Below are 17,833 nucleotides of genomic sequence, written 5' to 3'. Positions count from 1 at the left end.
AAATTCACGTTTCCAAGAATACCAGTGAACACGATGCATGCAACCACTGCTTTTGTGGAACCTTCTTTGGCCAGCTCGTTCTTGGTTTCTAGGATGGTTGATACGAATCTTCCATGTCACAACCTACACCGTTGTTGTTCTCGTCTTTCACCTATGGATTAAGAGTATATCAACAAATGTCTATACAAAGTCAGGAATATGACAGTTGTTGTTCTTTCATTTGATGTGTTTTATCATTTGATTTTGCCATTTGATTAGGGACTTTCCGTTTTGAATTTTCCTCGGAGTTCAGTATTTTTGCGATTTTACTTTTCACAACTACCACAGGAATCATACTAATACAAGGACAGGTTGCTAGGCCAACTGCCACTTCTGGATTGATGCTGGTAAAGAGAAGAGTCGTGGAAGCAAACATTTGGAATAAAAGTATGAAACAGTTGATGTAATAAACATGCAAATATCATAGTCAGGTAGTCTTTATCTACCACTAACGATTCATCTTGAAATGACCTAATCACACAAACTAATACCAAACATAAAACTAAGCAAAAGTTTTAAAGTCAATAGAACATGACTTAAATATATGTACCTCCACTTTTATGGAGGTACATATATGATTTATGCATAGACTTTTTACTCCAAACGTTGGCTTGTAAGGTATGTTTTCAAATGCTATCCTAAATTTCTTCCAAAAGAGATTTTGAATTGGATTTATCCATCTATGTCTTCCCATCTTTTACGGTCCATGGAATCTGTAAAAATTCCTCAATATAATTCCTTTGTTGTTACCCAATCAGAAACAAAGTAACAATGTTAGATATTCAAGTTGCTTAACAAATATTTGTAAGTGGAAAGTGGGTGTTTAAATTTTTATTTTTTTTTAATTTTTACGATGAAATAAAATGGGTATGTGTTATTTATTTGTAGAGCATCAACATTTAGTATTTAATTCTGATGAATCAAAGCTAGAAGCTGTCTTGAAACTTCCTTTGTGATTTTCAGACAAAGAACAGGAATAAGGGAGCTGTTCTTCTGCTCAAGGTTTTATTAAGTGTGTATAATGTTGTTTCAAGAATGACTATACCTTATCCTTTTGATTTAACCTACTGAAATTTGACTCGACTTTCACCACCTGAAAAACATGTAAAAACTTTCCAAATTAGAACATAGAGAGGTATTTACCTTCAATGTATACACAAACATTTAGAAATATTTGAAGGGTCAAGGTTAAATACTGTAAGAGTTATTTCAACAGCTTAAATTGACAAGGTTTCCTTATTTGACAAAATCTGCAGAAATTCTCCAAATGTGTACCCAAAGTGAATTTCACGCATTTTTAAAACTGTTCAACAAATTACTATTTTTCAATAGGAATGTATGCAGAATTTCATCGTAAATAAACACATTTATTTCAAAACCGGTTGTTGGCATGATATGGGTTATGTTCTTTTCATATATTTTATGATGGTATGATACTAAACCCATAATTGGAAGGATTGTGCTTCATTTTCATATAACGAAGACATATATTTTCAATCAGATTAATTGAGGGCTGGAGCCGAACTGGCATGTCCGTAATTGCTAGTAGTCCTTTGTTAATTTATGTATCATTGTCATTTTGTTTAGTTTCTTTTGTTATACCTATTGTGGCATCAGACTTCAATATCTTTTCAACTGAGTTTGATCTGTGCATATTACTATGTTTGTTTAAACAGTATAGGGGTAGGGATGAGATATCACAAACTTGTTTAACCCTGCCTCATTTTTGCACCTGTCCCAAGTCAAGAGCCTCTGGCCTTTGTTAGTCATGTATGTTTTTTTTTAAATTTTACTCCATTTATATGTTAAGAGTTTCTTTTATGATGTCCATTTTCACTCAACTAGAACACATTTTTGTTAAGGGGCAAGCTGAAGCAAGCCTCTGGCTGTTGAATTTTCTGACTGTGTTGAAGATCCATTGGTGGACTTCAGTTTTTTTTTGCTCAATGGTCGGTTGTTGTCTATTTGACATATTCCCCATTTCTTAAATCAACAAAAAATTGTATCCAGGAAAATAATTTAATCCACAGTACACTATACAGGTGCCCTCTTTCCTTTACCAAACATTCACCTTTTTAACTTCTGCAGAAACTATACAAGGGGGTCTCCATATTGGCCAAGAAAATAACAAAGAAATTTTCAGTATATAATATTTTGTTCAGGTTGTGCCATTCTCCCTCTCAAGGTGATAACATACATCATTGTAACATCATACTTAACAAATATGTGAGCAATGTTTACTTTAAAAAATAAAATTTACAAATTAAAAAAATGTACAAAATATTGTATATTATTATGTACTTGACAACCTTACAAACATAGATAGGTGTTTTACATTTCTTCTTCAATAAATAAGCAATCCTTCAAACAATCTATTTCTGCATGAAAATCTTTACCAGACTTCAATTTGAACCCCCCTATTCTGTGCATTTTCTTATTCTATTAACCAGGGGATTCAAATAGAAGTCTTCACAAAATCAATGAACTGGTTATATTAAAGATGGAAAATATGATTTAATTACTTATAATAACTATCATTTATTGTAAAAAACAAAATCAGTGTGTATATCTTAATGATATGATAATGGGAATGAGGATAGAGTTATCAGTTTATGGGATGATCAAAGGTATAGTGGAAAATGCTAGTTGGTTTATTTATGTCTTCTTTCATCACATAAGGTAAAATACTAAAATTATATATAGTTTTCCTCTATATTTGTAATACGGTTTCACCTTTAGCAATCAATTTTTGAAAATTCATCACTTAAATAAGTATAAACAGTGTAGAAAGTATTTTAGTTTATTTTAAAGTTCATATTTTCACCTTAATTGGCAATTCATAACCAATTATATTACAAAAGTCTATTACTCCTTTAATATATAATGCAAAGACTACCTGAGGATAGAAGGAATAATTGATTTGACCTTATATAACTTTTTAAATTCATTTATAACATGTCAGATTTGTCCTATAAAATAAATTACTTCCTGTTTAGTTGGTGAATGTTCATTATTCTTGTAGTTCATATAAAAAACCTGAATGTTTGAACGTGTGAGCAAAACCAATATTGGAATGATTACTTTGTATAACACTTTCAAGAGAATTATAGTGTAACAAATCTTCAATATTTTTATCATTACATTTCCTACTGAATTCAGTTAATTTAAATGCTTTTAGGGATACAGTTTTCAAAATAGATAAGTTATAAATAGATTATCCTATCTTTATGTTTACTTTTAAATACCCAAATGGATAAAAAAAAACATAGAATTTCCAAAAGCTGAAATCATAATACAATGATAAACATTTTCATATATGTGACAAAGACATTCATTCCAAATCAAACAAGGTAACAAACAAATGTTATCGAAGTGTAAAAAATTAAGATTGTTTTAGAGTTTCTCATTCATCAAAAATGTTTAAACACTAACTGTTTATAAAAATGAATTCAAGATGATGATTGAACAGTTTCACTTGAGCAGAATTTTTAAAAACAGTCCTTAATTAAACAATTTACTTTCAAAGGGAGATAATTCAGCTATTTTGCATCAGGTGTTTACATGCTGTCAAAAATGTTTACAGAACTTTGAATATCATCTGATTCCTAACAAATGAAACTGGATGACTTATTTTAAGATATACATGGACCATTGCACAAAATATAGCAACATTAATAAGTGTATGAGGTATACAAATAAGAACTAAATGAAAATCATGTAAAAATATACTGAGAACACACACATACATATACATATGAAACCTATTTAAGTCCTATTTTAATGAGGTTTTCAGTAAGCATGGAATGTTTGTTTTAAATTTGTCTTATTTATGTATATATTACTGCTTAAAAGGACTTTCTGTATACTTGATTTATATCAGAGATTTCACATTAACTTATTCCTCAGCAGCAAGGTGCAACAAAATTATCTAAATACTTCAATTTTTTGTTAATCTGAACTATTTTAGCTCATATTTTTCAATAATGTATTATGATTTGTTAAGTTTTATAGTGAAAAACAGTAGTATTAATTTTGCTCTCAACTATGACATTTTAAAGAAAAGGCATGTCCTATTTCACGCATGCCAAAAAAGGCATCAAAGAAACTCATGATCATTTTAGTTACTGACAAACTATATAAAGAAGGATCATACCTGTACAGAACAGAACACATCATTCACTTGCACAAAATATAACAAGGCTTGACAAACAAATTTTATAAAAATGATTGGGTATATAAAGAAGCACTGCAACTTATATATATATGTTTATATGTGTTCATCTAACAAAAAACTAGTACAAAACAAAACAAAAAAAACCCTTGATGTAAATGTATTAATACTAATGCACTATTAACCTAATCTTTAAGAAATGAATACATCTGTATTAATAAGAAAACATAGACAGTGTTACATTGTATTTGTAAAACATAGCTTTCTTTTAATGTATACAATGGATCAATCAAAGTTTTCAAAAATAGTTAAATATTGCACCTAGAATACGTTTGCATTAGTATTTGAATAAAGACCTTTATTAGAATAATTGGAGAATGGAAAGAAAGAGGGAACACTTTTTTTTAACAATAAAAATACTTAAGATAAGGGAGATAATTTTCATACAATAAGGGGAGATAATTTTCATACAATAAGGGGAGATAATTTTCTTTCACAGCTCTTGCTTCCTTTAATAGTAGAGATTGATTTTATCTAGGAATCTTGATAGATGCCTCACAGAATTATCAAAACTAGCCCACTTAAAATGTAACTTAATATATAGCAAATATATTTGTAATTCTATTTAATTCTTTTCATTATATTCAAAAGGTTCCAAAAAGCACACCCTGTCTAGAGTATATAACATTAGCGTATAAAAAGCTTTATATTCCTATATTAGTTACTGTTACTGAATGTCTCTAAATTATCAAATAAACTAAACTATACTTCTATGCTTACTTGAAAAATATAGAAGTATAGAAATCCAGAAATAAAACATATATTTACACCAATAGATTTTTGTATTCTAAGACGTTATTTTAATGTTCATAAAATACAAAGACGTGTTGGCATTTATCTTAAGTTAAACTGTAATTATATGATCTATATTCTCAGAAATTAATACTTATATAATCCTCCCTATAAATTTCTACATTGTATAAAATTTAATTCCAAGTAATTGTAACACTTCTTTGAATATCTACTTCAATACAACTGTCCTTACCAGAAATAGTTTGAGAAATCTAAGCTATTATATTAGGAACCATGTTAAATAAAATATACCTAGCACTTTTAATATGTTATTTCAATGTATTAATTGACACCTAAAGAAACATACCATGCATCAACCTCTGAACAGAAGACTGCATAAAATTACATCCATGTATCATGGTTATATGTTGTAAAATAAGTAACTTTAAAGTATATCGTTTCAACCTTTTATATGAAAAAGTAAAAAAAATTATATAATTTGCCATGTACATTCGTCCTTTAAATAAACTGAATACGGTCAACTTTCTTTTTAGGTCTAGTACTCCACACATTATAGCAATATTACATTATATAAAATGTTTAAAAATTAATACCCTAAAATATCTAATTATATCACAGGATACTACAACATCCATCTTTCTCTTCTCCTCCTACTACAGGAGCACCTCCAGGAGCTTTGAATTTCTTCATACTTTCATTAGGATAGTATGGCGTATTATTATTATGTCCATTGTTTTTGGAATGTTGATGTTGATCTTTACTTTGTGAAGGTGATGAGCTGTATTTATTTCTGTTGTTAAGAGAACTTAAGAACATGTCTTGTACAGCACTGTCGACAGCCGTCACACTATTCTCTCGGCTTCGACTATCAGACCTATGTTTTTTCAGTTCTGATAAATTCAATGATGGGGTCCCTGAAGGGTATCTATTAGATGTAAGTGAGGAAGATGAACCAGAGTTTACATTTGGTAAGTTTGTTGATGAATTTTCATGATCGTAGTTCTGAGACCGACGAGAATCATCATGATTGAGTTCGTAAGGTTTGTCTGGGATGGACTGGTCCCTGTTCTGTGGAATGTCAGGTTTTTGATTTCTTTTGTTAAAGGAGGTCCGTCGAGAGATGTCATTTCCTCCACCACTCCGTGAGCTCCGTTCACTGTCTTCCCTCTTGATTTCCTGTCGTATGATGGTCGGTTTTTCTTGTTGTTGACGTTTTTCTTCATGATGTCTTTCTTCATGATGTTCATTCCTATGACGATTTTTGTCAATTTCGTCATCAATAATCAACTCAACATCATCAATATTTGTGCTATGTGAATTCTCTTTATCCTCCTCCTGGATAAAGTATAAGATTATATATCACATAAAATATTAAAATTCATATAAGTAAGATTGTACTATATCTAATAATTTTATGTTGTGATGTTACACCACTATCCCAGGTAAGGGGAAGGTTGGCACCTTCAAACTAATATAACCCTGCAACATTCTTTAAGTGCCTGTCAGCAGCCTGTAATTCAGTGGTTGCATTTGTTGCCGTGTAACATATTTGTTGTTTTCGTTCATTATTTTGTACATACATTTGGGCGTTAGTTTTCCATTTTGAGCTGTTTTACATTTGTTGAAGGATGTACAGTGACTTATAGTTGTTGATTTCTGTGTCATTTGGTCTCTGGTGAAGAGTTGTCTCATTGTCAATCATACCATCTTTTTTTTATATAAATATACCTTTACAAATCTTTTCATCAGAAATTAATTTTATTAAAAAATATTATAACTGCAAATATATGCTTAAAAAGAAGAAAATTTCATAAACTCTATAAAATTAACAAGTTTAAGAAATACATTAGTCCAGAAATCTTCCATGTTGAGGTTCAGATATGTTTTTCCTAAAATATATGCATAAAAACATCACAAGTGTTTGGGGCACTATAACATGCTTTGATTTTCAGAGTCAATATGTGTCATAACTGGACATATATCTTTGATGGTTTGGTGTGTCAAAACTTACTTTACACATACATTTTACTCTACATTTTGTACATATTGAATTTTTCTTTAACCATAGAAATTTTACTACATTCTGCTATATAAGAATTGCCTCCTATACCAGGATAGGCAGTATGCCACATTGGCATTCATACCAAATCTTCTTATTTATATTTGTTAAAATTCCATCCATCCATCGAATGTAAGAATTTTCACAATTCAGTTCAGTTTGCCTAAGTAAGTTTCATTTTCTTTTTTGGTCTAACACTTACATCCAAATCATTTTTCCCCCAACCAAAATGCATTGCTTCTTCTTTTGCTTCCTTCATAAACAGCTGACTCTTCTCTCCTCTCATACTAGTCCTTCTGATAGAGGCACTGAAAAAACAAAATAAATATGTCAATTTTTTCTTCAATCAATATTGCAATTTTACATTATAATATCCTGATAGATGTGCTAAAAATGGCAATTTTACATTATAATATCTTGATAGATGTGCTGAAAATGAAACTACAAAATAAACTGGATTGTCTACCCTTATATAGATTTAGATCCGCTGTCTCGTCAATAAAAACATCATTGAATACTTTTAACTTAAATCGGTTTGAGCTTTCATTATCATTTTCAAAGGTCTTCTAAGTTTATCACTATGGATGGTCCGTATACATCAATTAAAAGTGCTAAATAATAGTCAAAATTTATAACTCTTAAAAAGGTATATGCCTTAGTACAAATATGCCTTTATTCAGTATATGGGTGAGATATACTTCCTAACAAACAATATGAAGGTTCATGCATATAGCTTATGTTATCAGTAAACATATTATTAATTATCAAAGTGTATATTTATGATGTCATAATGATTTCAACAGTGATCAAACATGCCAAAACTTGTTATTTTTTTTTAGTTTACATGGCAATTCATATTTTCAATCAAATAATTTTAAAAATTCTTCACTTAAACTTTTAGATAATGCAGGGTGAAGATTATTTGTTTGTGAACTATTCATGTATTGTAAAAACAAAATGAAAAAGACTTCATTTTAGAAAGAGAAAACAATGGCTATCCTAAACAAATTTTAATTATATATTCTTTAAACATTTACAGTTGGTTAAAGGTCTGAAATTTATATCAGTCCAAAATTTAAACCAATAGTTGCTGTAAAAACACCTGTGATTAGTGATCTGATAATTTGACACAAGGTGATAACTGATATATGCATATAGATTCTACCACTGCATCGAGTGTAATACGATATTTATCCACTCGAGACAGTTAAATTTTCAAATTTAAAACACGAGTCTTGCCCCAGTGTTTTAAATATTTAAAATTTAACTGTCGAGAGTGGATAAATATCGTATTACAAGAGATTTGGTGGTGGAATCTGTTTCTCTAATGATTTTCTAACATTATGCAGGCAAACTTATTCCTTCTTTTCGAATGATCTGCAAAAAGATGTGTTCTTTCTATGTGACATCATCAGGCATGGTCTCCTTTTTTCATGCCCTCACAATAGGAAATTCAGAGGAAAGCAAGAAAATTTGACGTCATAATCGGATTTTAACCAATGAAGTACTGAGATCAAACGAACCACACGTTGATTAAATTTTTTTTATACAATGGGTGCAGAAAGGGATAAATTGACAAAGAATTAGAGAAACTATTTTATGTTTAAATTTTCTTATGCAACTACATTTTCTAATTTTCTATATTGGTTTCTAGGACTAATTTCACATCATACCAAGTTTATTGTAGATCTAAACATGCTGTGAGTTGATACAAAGTTTTTATATGTGAAATGAATCTTAAAACAAAATCAGTTTGACTCTAACTTATGTTAATGTGCATGACAACAGTCAGTAACCTTGTCTTAGGCTCTGTCAGATTTTCTCTGTCGCATTGCGAACTTCATTAAATGAAGCAATTGAATTATCTTTCTTTGACCATACTGATAGATCCAAACACTATGTATTTGTGCAAATTATGTAAATTTTTATCCTATAGTTCTATTGGACAAGTATGGTTATAACTCTATAAAGAAAACTTTTACTGGTGTTTTAGTGCCATAACAGATTGTTTCTATCACCAAGTTGTGTATGCATTATGCCATTGTGTTTCTATCACCATGTTGTATTCCTCTTAGGTCAGTGTTTCTATGTCCTTGTTGTGTTTATCTTGTGTCCCAGTGTTTTTATAGCAATGTTAATTTGGTTAATCCAGTAATATTTATCTGATTTCTGACTTCATTTTGAAATAAGTAAGATTCTTGTCCAGCTGTACCCTGTGTTTGGGACATTAATTTTTTTTGACAAGGAATGACTGATGTCAAGTTATGGATGTAGCTTTCAGTCATGTGAGTAAATGGAGTACTGTGAACAGAATATTTAGTATAAACAATAATATAAAATAACATAAATACTACTAACCAACAAAATAATAAGTTAAAAGTTTGATTAACATAAAGCTCATTCCAAACATAAAATAAAAGAATATAACAAAACACATTCCAACGTAAAAATATAGGGATACCTATGGGAATGATCCGAAGAATGCCTGAAAAGAAGGAACATTTATTACTATATCTAAAAATAAAAATTATAAATGCTTTCTACATGAGTGACTTGTGATGGACTACTCTATGACAAATAACTATGTACAAACACAACTGTGTTTCATTATTCATTAATCTATTGGTGACGATATGACTACAGACATGAAAAAGTGTGATTAGTCTACAATCTATGTTATACTACTTTTACATGTGCATGATAACATTTATTAGATATACATATTCATGATGATATTTACAAGATTTGCATATTCATCATGATATTAACAAGATTTGTATATTCATGATGATATCAATGGTATGACAATGCATGATTATATTTGCATTTAAGTGAAAATGAGTTTTTTGTCTTTCCAAGAATTTTTTGTTTTAGATGATAATGAAAGATACCCTTGCCACTTAAAAATGAATTGCAACACTGAACACAATTTCATATTATTTCCACTTTTGAATTACTTGTATCATGAACACAGTGTTATAAGATTGGAACTTCAGAATGACTTACAGTTGTAGCATTGCACACAATGTCATATAATTGGAACATAAGAATGACATGTAGTATTGTACACAAGGCATATGATTGGCACATAAAAATGACATGTAGCATTGTACACAATGTCAAATAATTGGAACATAATAATGACTTGTAGCATTGTACACAATGTCAAATAATTGGAACATAAGAATGACTTGTAGCATTGTACATAATGTCATATGATAGCACATAAGAATGACGTGTAGCATTGTACATAATGTCATATGATAGCACATAAGAATGACTTGTAGTATTGTACACAATGTCATATAATTGGCACATAAGAATGACTTGTAGCATTGTACACAATGTCATATGATTGGCACATAAGAATGACTTGTAGTATTGTACACAATGTCATATGATAGGCACATAAGAATGACATGTAGCATTGTACACAATGTCATATGATAGCACATAATAATGACTTGTAGCATTGTACACAAGGAAATTTGATTTATTAAATTATAGTTTATACACAATACAATGTATCTGTTATCAATGATTTCAGCAGGCAGGTATCTAGTCTATTCTTAGGAAATTACATAACATCTATTTTTAGCTTAGTAGGAATAGTGCCCTAGAGGGGGGTTAGAGTATTGTTGATGAATTGAGAGGAAGCATCGTTGTATTTGATGCAATTACAATCAGTTATTATCTACTGTTTTCGAACCATATTCGAAAAAATCTTTTATGTTAACGGATATTGACATAGATATACGTTTCTTTGGAATAGTGATTGGATATTGTTCATTTGATTGAGTAATTATTATCACTTCAATGTCACTGTCCAAGTACGTGCTATGGATACGTACGCGCCCAGGTAACACAGATAATCGTATTATGAGCTTTAATATTTCGAAACTGGATTAACTCTTCTTGTAGAGTTGAGAACAAGAACATTGATGTCCAGCTCACGCTATGAGAATGACTGATTGACCTTATTTCGATATGGAGACATTCGGCCATGACAGCATTTTCAAGTGCGCGATCCCACAATGCAACGCATATTTGTAAACAATAACATTACACGATTGAGTAGACTAAGTGTGTAAACGTTCGTTTAATATTTAATACACAGCTTGAATTAATAAATAAATGTTGGTTAGCATTTTCCAAATGTCAGTATCATTACAGTTTCCCGTACATTAGGCCCGCCAGTTTTATCGCTATGTCGACGGCATTCTATATTCCATAAACACTACGTTTGAACTCATGCTATATCAGCACACTAGCTATGCATACACATTCCATTTGCCTTTAATGCTTAATCTCTTTGATAAGCAGCCGATAAGCATGTTTCTACCGCCCAGGCTCGGAAGTCAGTGATCATGATACATGAGATATATACATTTGTTATGGTTTTATGCAGAACCACTGCGTCTGGTGGACACTTTGCTTCAACGTAGATATAGTTCCAGATTAGTCCTTACAATGTATTAATTCCGCAGTTCTTCAACACTAGTCCAAGGGCACTGAGGGAACGCTTAGATCATACAGAACACACCGGGTTTACCATATACTAGGCTAGTATACAGGTTTATCATATACTACTGCAGAGTAGGGTGTGAAGAGCAGCATGGAGATTCGAAGATATGTATACTCAGCACGTATATTGTCTGAACTTCTTAAGGATATGCAACTGAATGTATTGGATTGGTGGAAACTTTGCCTTTGTTAAGTATAAGTAATATTTTTTTATTTTATTGATAAGCACAACATACATCTGTAATAACAGCAGACACATACATGTATTTAAATAAGTAATACTATGTATTAATGTCTCATATTTTAGCACATAGTATCACACGGTATCTTTATCTCTATTCTAGATTGTTCCACACCGACAGAGATCTCTTCAGGTTAAAATTTCGTACATTTAGTATGAATTTATATTTTATGTACATGTATTATATTCCACATACATGTAGACAGAAGCACAGTATTTATCATGTTCATATTGCTATTTTAGATTGCTACATGTACATGTATCTCTATTCTAGATTATTCTACACCTTCCAGGACATTTCTCAGTCATATGTATTTATTTTATATGTATGATATTTCATCACATAGCACAGTTTTTATCATATTTATATTTATTCCTGAGGGTTCCACAACCGTCCAAGATCTCTTCAGGTGTATATTTCGTACGGTATATTAAGAATTATATGAATTTAAATGTATATATATTTCAGCACATAGTACATGAAGCACACAGTTTTTATCACGTTCATATCGCTATTCTATTTGCTATCTCTATACTAGATTATTTTACACATTCCAGGATCTTCCAAGATGGACATTTCTCAGTATTGTTATGCATACATGTATGTATTTATTTTATATCTATTATATTTCAGCACATAGTACATGTAGCACACATTTATTTATTTATTGTGTTTATATCTTTAGTCTAGATTGCTCCACACATGCAGGGATCTCCCCAGGTGTACATTTCATACAGTACAGTTACATATATTATATTTCAGGTCGTAAAAAAAAAAAAAAAAAAAAAAAAAAAAAAAAAAAAAAAAAAACATTCTATTTATGTGTATTGTACTACGCCTGTTGGTTTGCCACAGGTCGTATCACCCTGCTGGATCGCCACAGGTCATTCTATTTATGTGTATTGTACTACGCCTGTTGGATCGCCACAGGTCGTATCACCCTGCTGGATCGCCACAGGTCATTCATTCTCTTTATGTATACTGTACTACACCTGCTGGATCGCCACAGGTCATTCTATTTATGTGTATTGTACTACGCCTGTTGGATCGCCACAGGTCGTATCACCCTGCTGGATCGCCACAGGTCATTCATTCTCTTTATGTATACTGTACTACACCTGCTGGATCGCCACAGGTCATTCTATTTATGTGTATTGTACTACGCCTGTTGGATCGCCACAGGTCGTATCACCCTGCTGGATCGCCACAGGTCATTCATTCTATTTATGTATACTGTACTACACCTGCTGGATCGCCACAGGTCATTCTATTTATGTGTATTGTACTACGCCTGTTGGATCGCCACAGGTCGTATCATCCTGCTGGATCGCCACAGGTCATTCATTCTCTTTATGTATACTGTACTACACCTGCTGGATCGCCACAGGTCATTCTATTTATGTGTATTGTACTACGCCTGTTGGATCGCCACAGGTCGTATCACCCTGCTGGATCGCCACAGGTCATTCATTCTCTTTATGTATACTGTACTACACCTGCTGGATCGCCACAGGTCATTCTATTTATGTGTATTGTACTACACCTGTTGGATCGCCACAGGTCGTATCACCCTGCTGGATCGCCACAGGTCATTCATTCTCTTTATGTATACTGTACTACACCTGCTGGATCGCCACAGGTCATTCTATTTATGTGTATTGTACTACGCCTGTTGGATCGCCACAGGTCGTATCACCCTGCTGGATCGCCACAGGTCATTCATTCTCTTTATGTATACTGTACTACACCTGCTGGATCGACACAGGTCATTCTATTTATGTATACTGTACTACACCTGCTGGATCGCCACAGGTCATTCTGTCTATTTATGTGTATGTACTACGCCTGCTGGATCGCCACAGGTCATTTTCTGATTTTGTATATTGCACTACATTTGATGGATCGCCACAGGTTATTTTATTTATGTGTATTGTACTACGCCTGCTGGATCGCCACAGGTTATTTATTTATATATATTGTACTACGCCTGCTGGATCGCCACAGGTAATTTTATTTATGTATACATGAATTGTACTACATCTGCTGGATCGCCACAGGTTATTTTATTTATGTATATTGTACTACGCCTGCTGGATCACGTATTGTACTTGCTGCATCGCCACAGATCATTCATTATCTTAATGTATACTGTACTATGCCTGCTTGATCGCTACAGGTTAATTTAATTATGTGTATTGTACTACGCCTGCTGGATCGCCACAGGTCATATTATCTTTTATTATGTATTAATGTGTTATATTTAACTCAGCGAGTATTTCCACTTAGACTCTCTTGTTTAAGGATTACTAAGACTTCCCAGGTTGTTTCTTTTATTTTATTTTACAGGAAAATACAGATACAGACATTAAAACCTTCGTTTTTCGGATGAAGACTTCAGAACTTTATAGCACCGTTATATATAAGAAAACAATACCCTGATGCCTGCCTTCATATATAGTATAATGTGTTAGACAACAGTTCAACTTGTTTATTTTAACCTATCGTTTTCGGATGCAGAATTCAGAACTATTAAGCACTAGATATGAGGATAGCTATATCTTGATGCAGACTTCAGAACTATATAGCACCGGAATATATAAGGAGGACGATACCTTGATTCATGCATTCATAGTTAATGTGTCAGAACTAGTCACACTTCTTTAAGCATTAAACGCAAGAACTTTAACTATGTAGACAGAGTTATTTTATCCGTCTGGGTTAGAGAGATGTGATTACTGTGATCACTCTTTCAGAACTGGTAGATGGTTCTTTTTAAAGCACAACAGAAATGTGTTGTTTTTGAAATTATTGTATTGTTAATGTAATTTTTTTTTTTTTTTACATTTGTTTTTGCTAGCATTATTATTTCTTGGGGGCTTTCATTCTTTCATTTTATGAACTCATTTCATTTGGCTTTTAATTCCAGGGGAATCATACTCCCCCAATTCAATAATACATCAGATAGGTAATTCCTGTCGAGGAACAAATTGTATTTTAAGTAGTATTTTTACTACGCTGGGATCGCCCAGGAGCAATTAGGTTCATTCCTGGGGATCGCCCCAGGAATTAGGTTCATTCCTGTCGAGGAACAAATAGGTTCATTCCTGGGGATCGCCCCAGGAACTAGGTTCATTCCTGGGGGTCGCCTCAGGAATTAGGTCCATTCCTGTCGAGGAAAATAGGTTCATTCCTGGGGATCGCCCCAGGAACTAGGTTCATTCCTAGGGATCACCCCAGGAAATAGGTTCATTCCTGCCGAGGAACAAATAGGTTCATTCCTGGGGATCGCCACAGGAACATTTTTTACTAATCGCTTATTTTTATTTTTTTCATATTTTGATAAGTTTTGAATTTATTTTCTCATATTTTGAATAGTTTGAAATGTTTATTTCAATTCTCTTAAGTGAATGAGTAGCCCCCAGAAAGCCAATAATGTATTATATAGTTTGTCATACAATGTAGAAAGATATGTACTGTTATGATACAGTTTATTTAGTTGTAGTTTTAGTATGTTTTGATATTTTATTAATAAACATAAATCTTAAATTGTGTTGTGTATAAAAGGAAATTTGATTTATTAAATTATAGTTTATACACAATACAATGTATCTGTTATCAATGATTTCAGCAGGCAGGTATCTAGTCTATTCTTAGGAAATTACATAACATCTATTTTTAGCTTAGTAGGAATAGTGCCCTAGAGGGGGGTTAGAGTATTGTTGATGAATTGAGAGGAAGCATCGTTGTATTTGATGCAATTACAATCAGTTATCCCACCCACCAGCCCCAACTACACCGGTGCATTAACTGGGTATTTAGCTTACGTGATAGGTATGATATGGATGTATTAAAATATGTTAAAATTTAAAGGTGTTACTCTAAGTTACAGTCAGATCAATATTGTGTAATTCTGACTGCAAGTTCTTGGTATTTCTGTTATTTCTGTTTAGAATATTCATATAGTTGTTTAGTTTGTTATATTTTCATTCAAGCTAAAGTGTTTTCATGCAATGCATTCCTGCGAAGTCTAAAATATATCATCTATACAAATTGAAGTTATAGAAAGAGTGATTTGAAATTGCTATATGACATGTTATATTTTCTTTTATATATCTTGTTTGTTAGTTTAAATATATATATATATTTGTTCATCTCTTGTTTAGGGGCTACTCTTATGGAAATGATATGTGCCTTTGCTTTTAATTCCAGGGGAATCATACTCCCCCAATTCAATAATACATCAGATAGGTAATTCCTGTCGAGGAACAAATTGTATTTTAAGTAGTATTTTTACTACGCTGGGATCGCCCAGGAGCAATTAGGTTCATTCCTGGGGATCGCCCCAGGAATTAGGTTCATTCCTGTCGAGGAACAAATAGGTTCATTCCTGGGGATCGCCCCAGGAACTAGGTTCATTCCTGGGGGTCGCCTCAGGAATTAGGTCCATTCCTGTCGAGGAAAATAGGTTCATTCCTGGGGATCGCCCCAGGAACTAGGTTCATTCCTAGGGATCACCCCAGGAAATAGGTTCATTCCTGCCGAGGAACAAATAGGTTCATTCCTGGGGATCGCCACAGGAACATTTTTTACTAATCGCTTATTTTTATTTTTTTCATATTTTGATAAGTTTTGAATTTATTTTCTCATATTTTGAATAGTTTGAAATGTTTATTTCAATTCTCTTAAGTGAATGAGTAGCCCCCAGAAAGCCAATAATGTATTATATAGTTTGTCATACAATGTAGAAAGATATGTACTGTTATGATACAGTTTATTTAGTTGTAGTTTTAGTATGTTTTGATATTTTATTAATAAACATAAATCTTAAATTGTGTTGTGTATAAAATGTCATATGATAGGCACATAATAATGACTTGTAGCATTGTACACAATGTCATATGATTGGTACTTTAGAATGACTTGTAGCATTGTACACAATGTCATATGATTGGCACTTTATAATGACTTGTAGCATTGTACACAATGTCATATGATTGGTACTTTATAATGACTTGTAGCATTGTACACAATGTCATATAATTGGAACATAATAATGACTTGTAGCATTGTACACAATGTCATTGTATTGGCACTTTAGAATGACTTGTAGCATTGCACACAATGTCATATGATTGGCACATAAGAATAACTTGCAGCATTACACATAATGTCATTGTATTGGCACTTTAGAATGACTTGCAGCATTACACACAATGTCATAAGAATTGCATATAAGAATAACTTGCAGCATTACACATGTCATTGTATTGGCACTTTAGAATGACTTGTAGTATTGTACACAATGTCATATGATTGGCACATAAGAATAACTTGCAGCATTACACATAATGTCATTGTATTGGCACTTTAGAATGACTTCCAGCATTACACACAATGTCATAAGAATTGCATATAAGAATGACTTGCAGCATTGTAGCAATAATTAAAGATTTAGAAACATATATGTTTGTAGTTGAAAATACAGGGTCTTCAAGAATTTTGAAAGCATGTAAACCTTTATGATAGCCTTTTTGACAAGTCTCTATGAAATGTAACTAAATAAATAAATAAAAAAGCATCAACATTTATCAAATAAATAAACAGTGATTCTAAATCAGCACTTCAAGTCTAAATGAACATGTACACGTAGAACATAATTTCAAAATAGTCAATACAACACATGTAGCAGACAGCAGCATTTATATGTAGATAGACATTCTCTGTTTTCATAATCATATCAAAAGCACATAAAAATGTAAATCCCTTATTATAAAGTTTCAAAGAAAACTGATTTTGTAGTATTGCCAATTTCAGACAATGATCACTGATATGAAAACTGTTTTAGTTTATCTTAATCTGACAAAATTTTAAAAGATTTTTCCATGCAATTTCATTGGAAACTGACATTTTGGAACTAACCAATAAGGTCTAAAATAGCATCATCATGTCTATATATTTTATTAATCAGAACTAATTACATGACAA

The 17,833-nt window shown here is 31.9% G+C and overlaps 2 protein-coding genes and 1 long non-coding RNA gene across 15 annotated transcripts in view; 2 read left to right on the top strand and 1 right to left on the bottom strand.

Moving 5' to 3' along the window:
* Window positions 1-2,175: 2,175 nt before the first annotated feature.
* Window positions 2,176-17,833, bottom strand: part of LOC139525351 (protein phosphatase 1 regulatory subunit 16A-like) — a 61,383-nt gene continuing 45,725 nt past the window's right edge. For 6 of the 12 annotated variants that reach the window (XM_071320572.1, XM_071320579.1, XM_071320575.1 and 3 more), the window contains 3 exons: window positions 9,544-9,567; window positions 7,285-7,390; window positions 2,176-6,358 (listed from right to left, as the gene is read on the bottom strand). In XM_071320572.1, the coding sequence (XP_071176673.1) occupies window positions 5,636-6,358; window positions 7,285-7,390; window positions 9,544-9,567 (853 nt within the window). In that variant the 3' untranslated portion in view covers window positions 2,176-5,635. The remainder of the gene's footprint in view (window positions 6,359-7,284; window positions 7,391-9,543; window positions 9,568-17,833) is intronic. The other 6 variants (XM_071320583.1, XM_071320577.1, XM_071320576.1 and 3 more) reach the window with 1 other exon arrangement.
* Window positions 10,687-15,394, top strand: LOC139525362 (uncharacterized). 2 transcript variants are annotated; one of them, XR_011664888.1, is made up of 3 exons: window positions 10,687-11,805; window positions 12,406-12,448; window positions 14,195-15,394. It is a non-coding gene; the product is annotated as an uncharacterized lncRNA (long non-coding RNA). The 2 variants fall into 2 exon arrangements; XR_011664887.1 differs by lacking the exon at window positions 10,687-11,805 and having other exon boundaries at window positions 12,316-12,448.
* Window positions 12,663-13,995, top strand: LOC139525355 (uncharacterized). The gene is made up of 2 exons (XM_071320588.1): window positions 12,663-13,058; window positions 13,110-13,995. Exons 1-2 carry the CDS (start codon window positions 12,669-12,671, stop codon window positions 13,854-13,856), a joined length of 1,137 nt encoding a protein of 378 aa, XP_071176689.1. The 5' UTR covers window positions 12,663-12,668; the 3' UTR covers window positions 13,857-13,995.

Source organism: Mytilus edulis, chromosome 5, assembly GCF_963676685.1.
Source record: "Mytilus edulis chromosome 5, xbMytEdul2.2, whole genome shotgun sequence".
Classification (NCBI taxonomy): Eukaryota; Metazoa; Mollusca; class Bivalvia; order Mytilida; family Mytilidae; genus Mytilus; species Mytilus edulis.
Note: the sequence above shows the minus strand (reverse complement) of the source record. Positions and strands in the feature narration are given on the sequence as shown.

Excerpts from the sequence above, each read along its gene's own strand:
- LOC139525355 (XM_071320588.1), top strand. The coding sequence starts at position 12,669 with ATGTGTATTGTACTACGCCTGTTGGTTTGCCACAGGTCGTATCACCCT. Across the intron at positions 13,059-13,109 it reads ACCCTGCTGGATCGCCACAG|GTCATTCTATTTATGTGTAT; the intron begins GTCATTCATTCT and ends GGATCGCCACAG.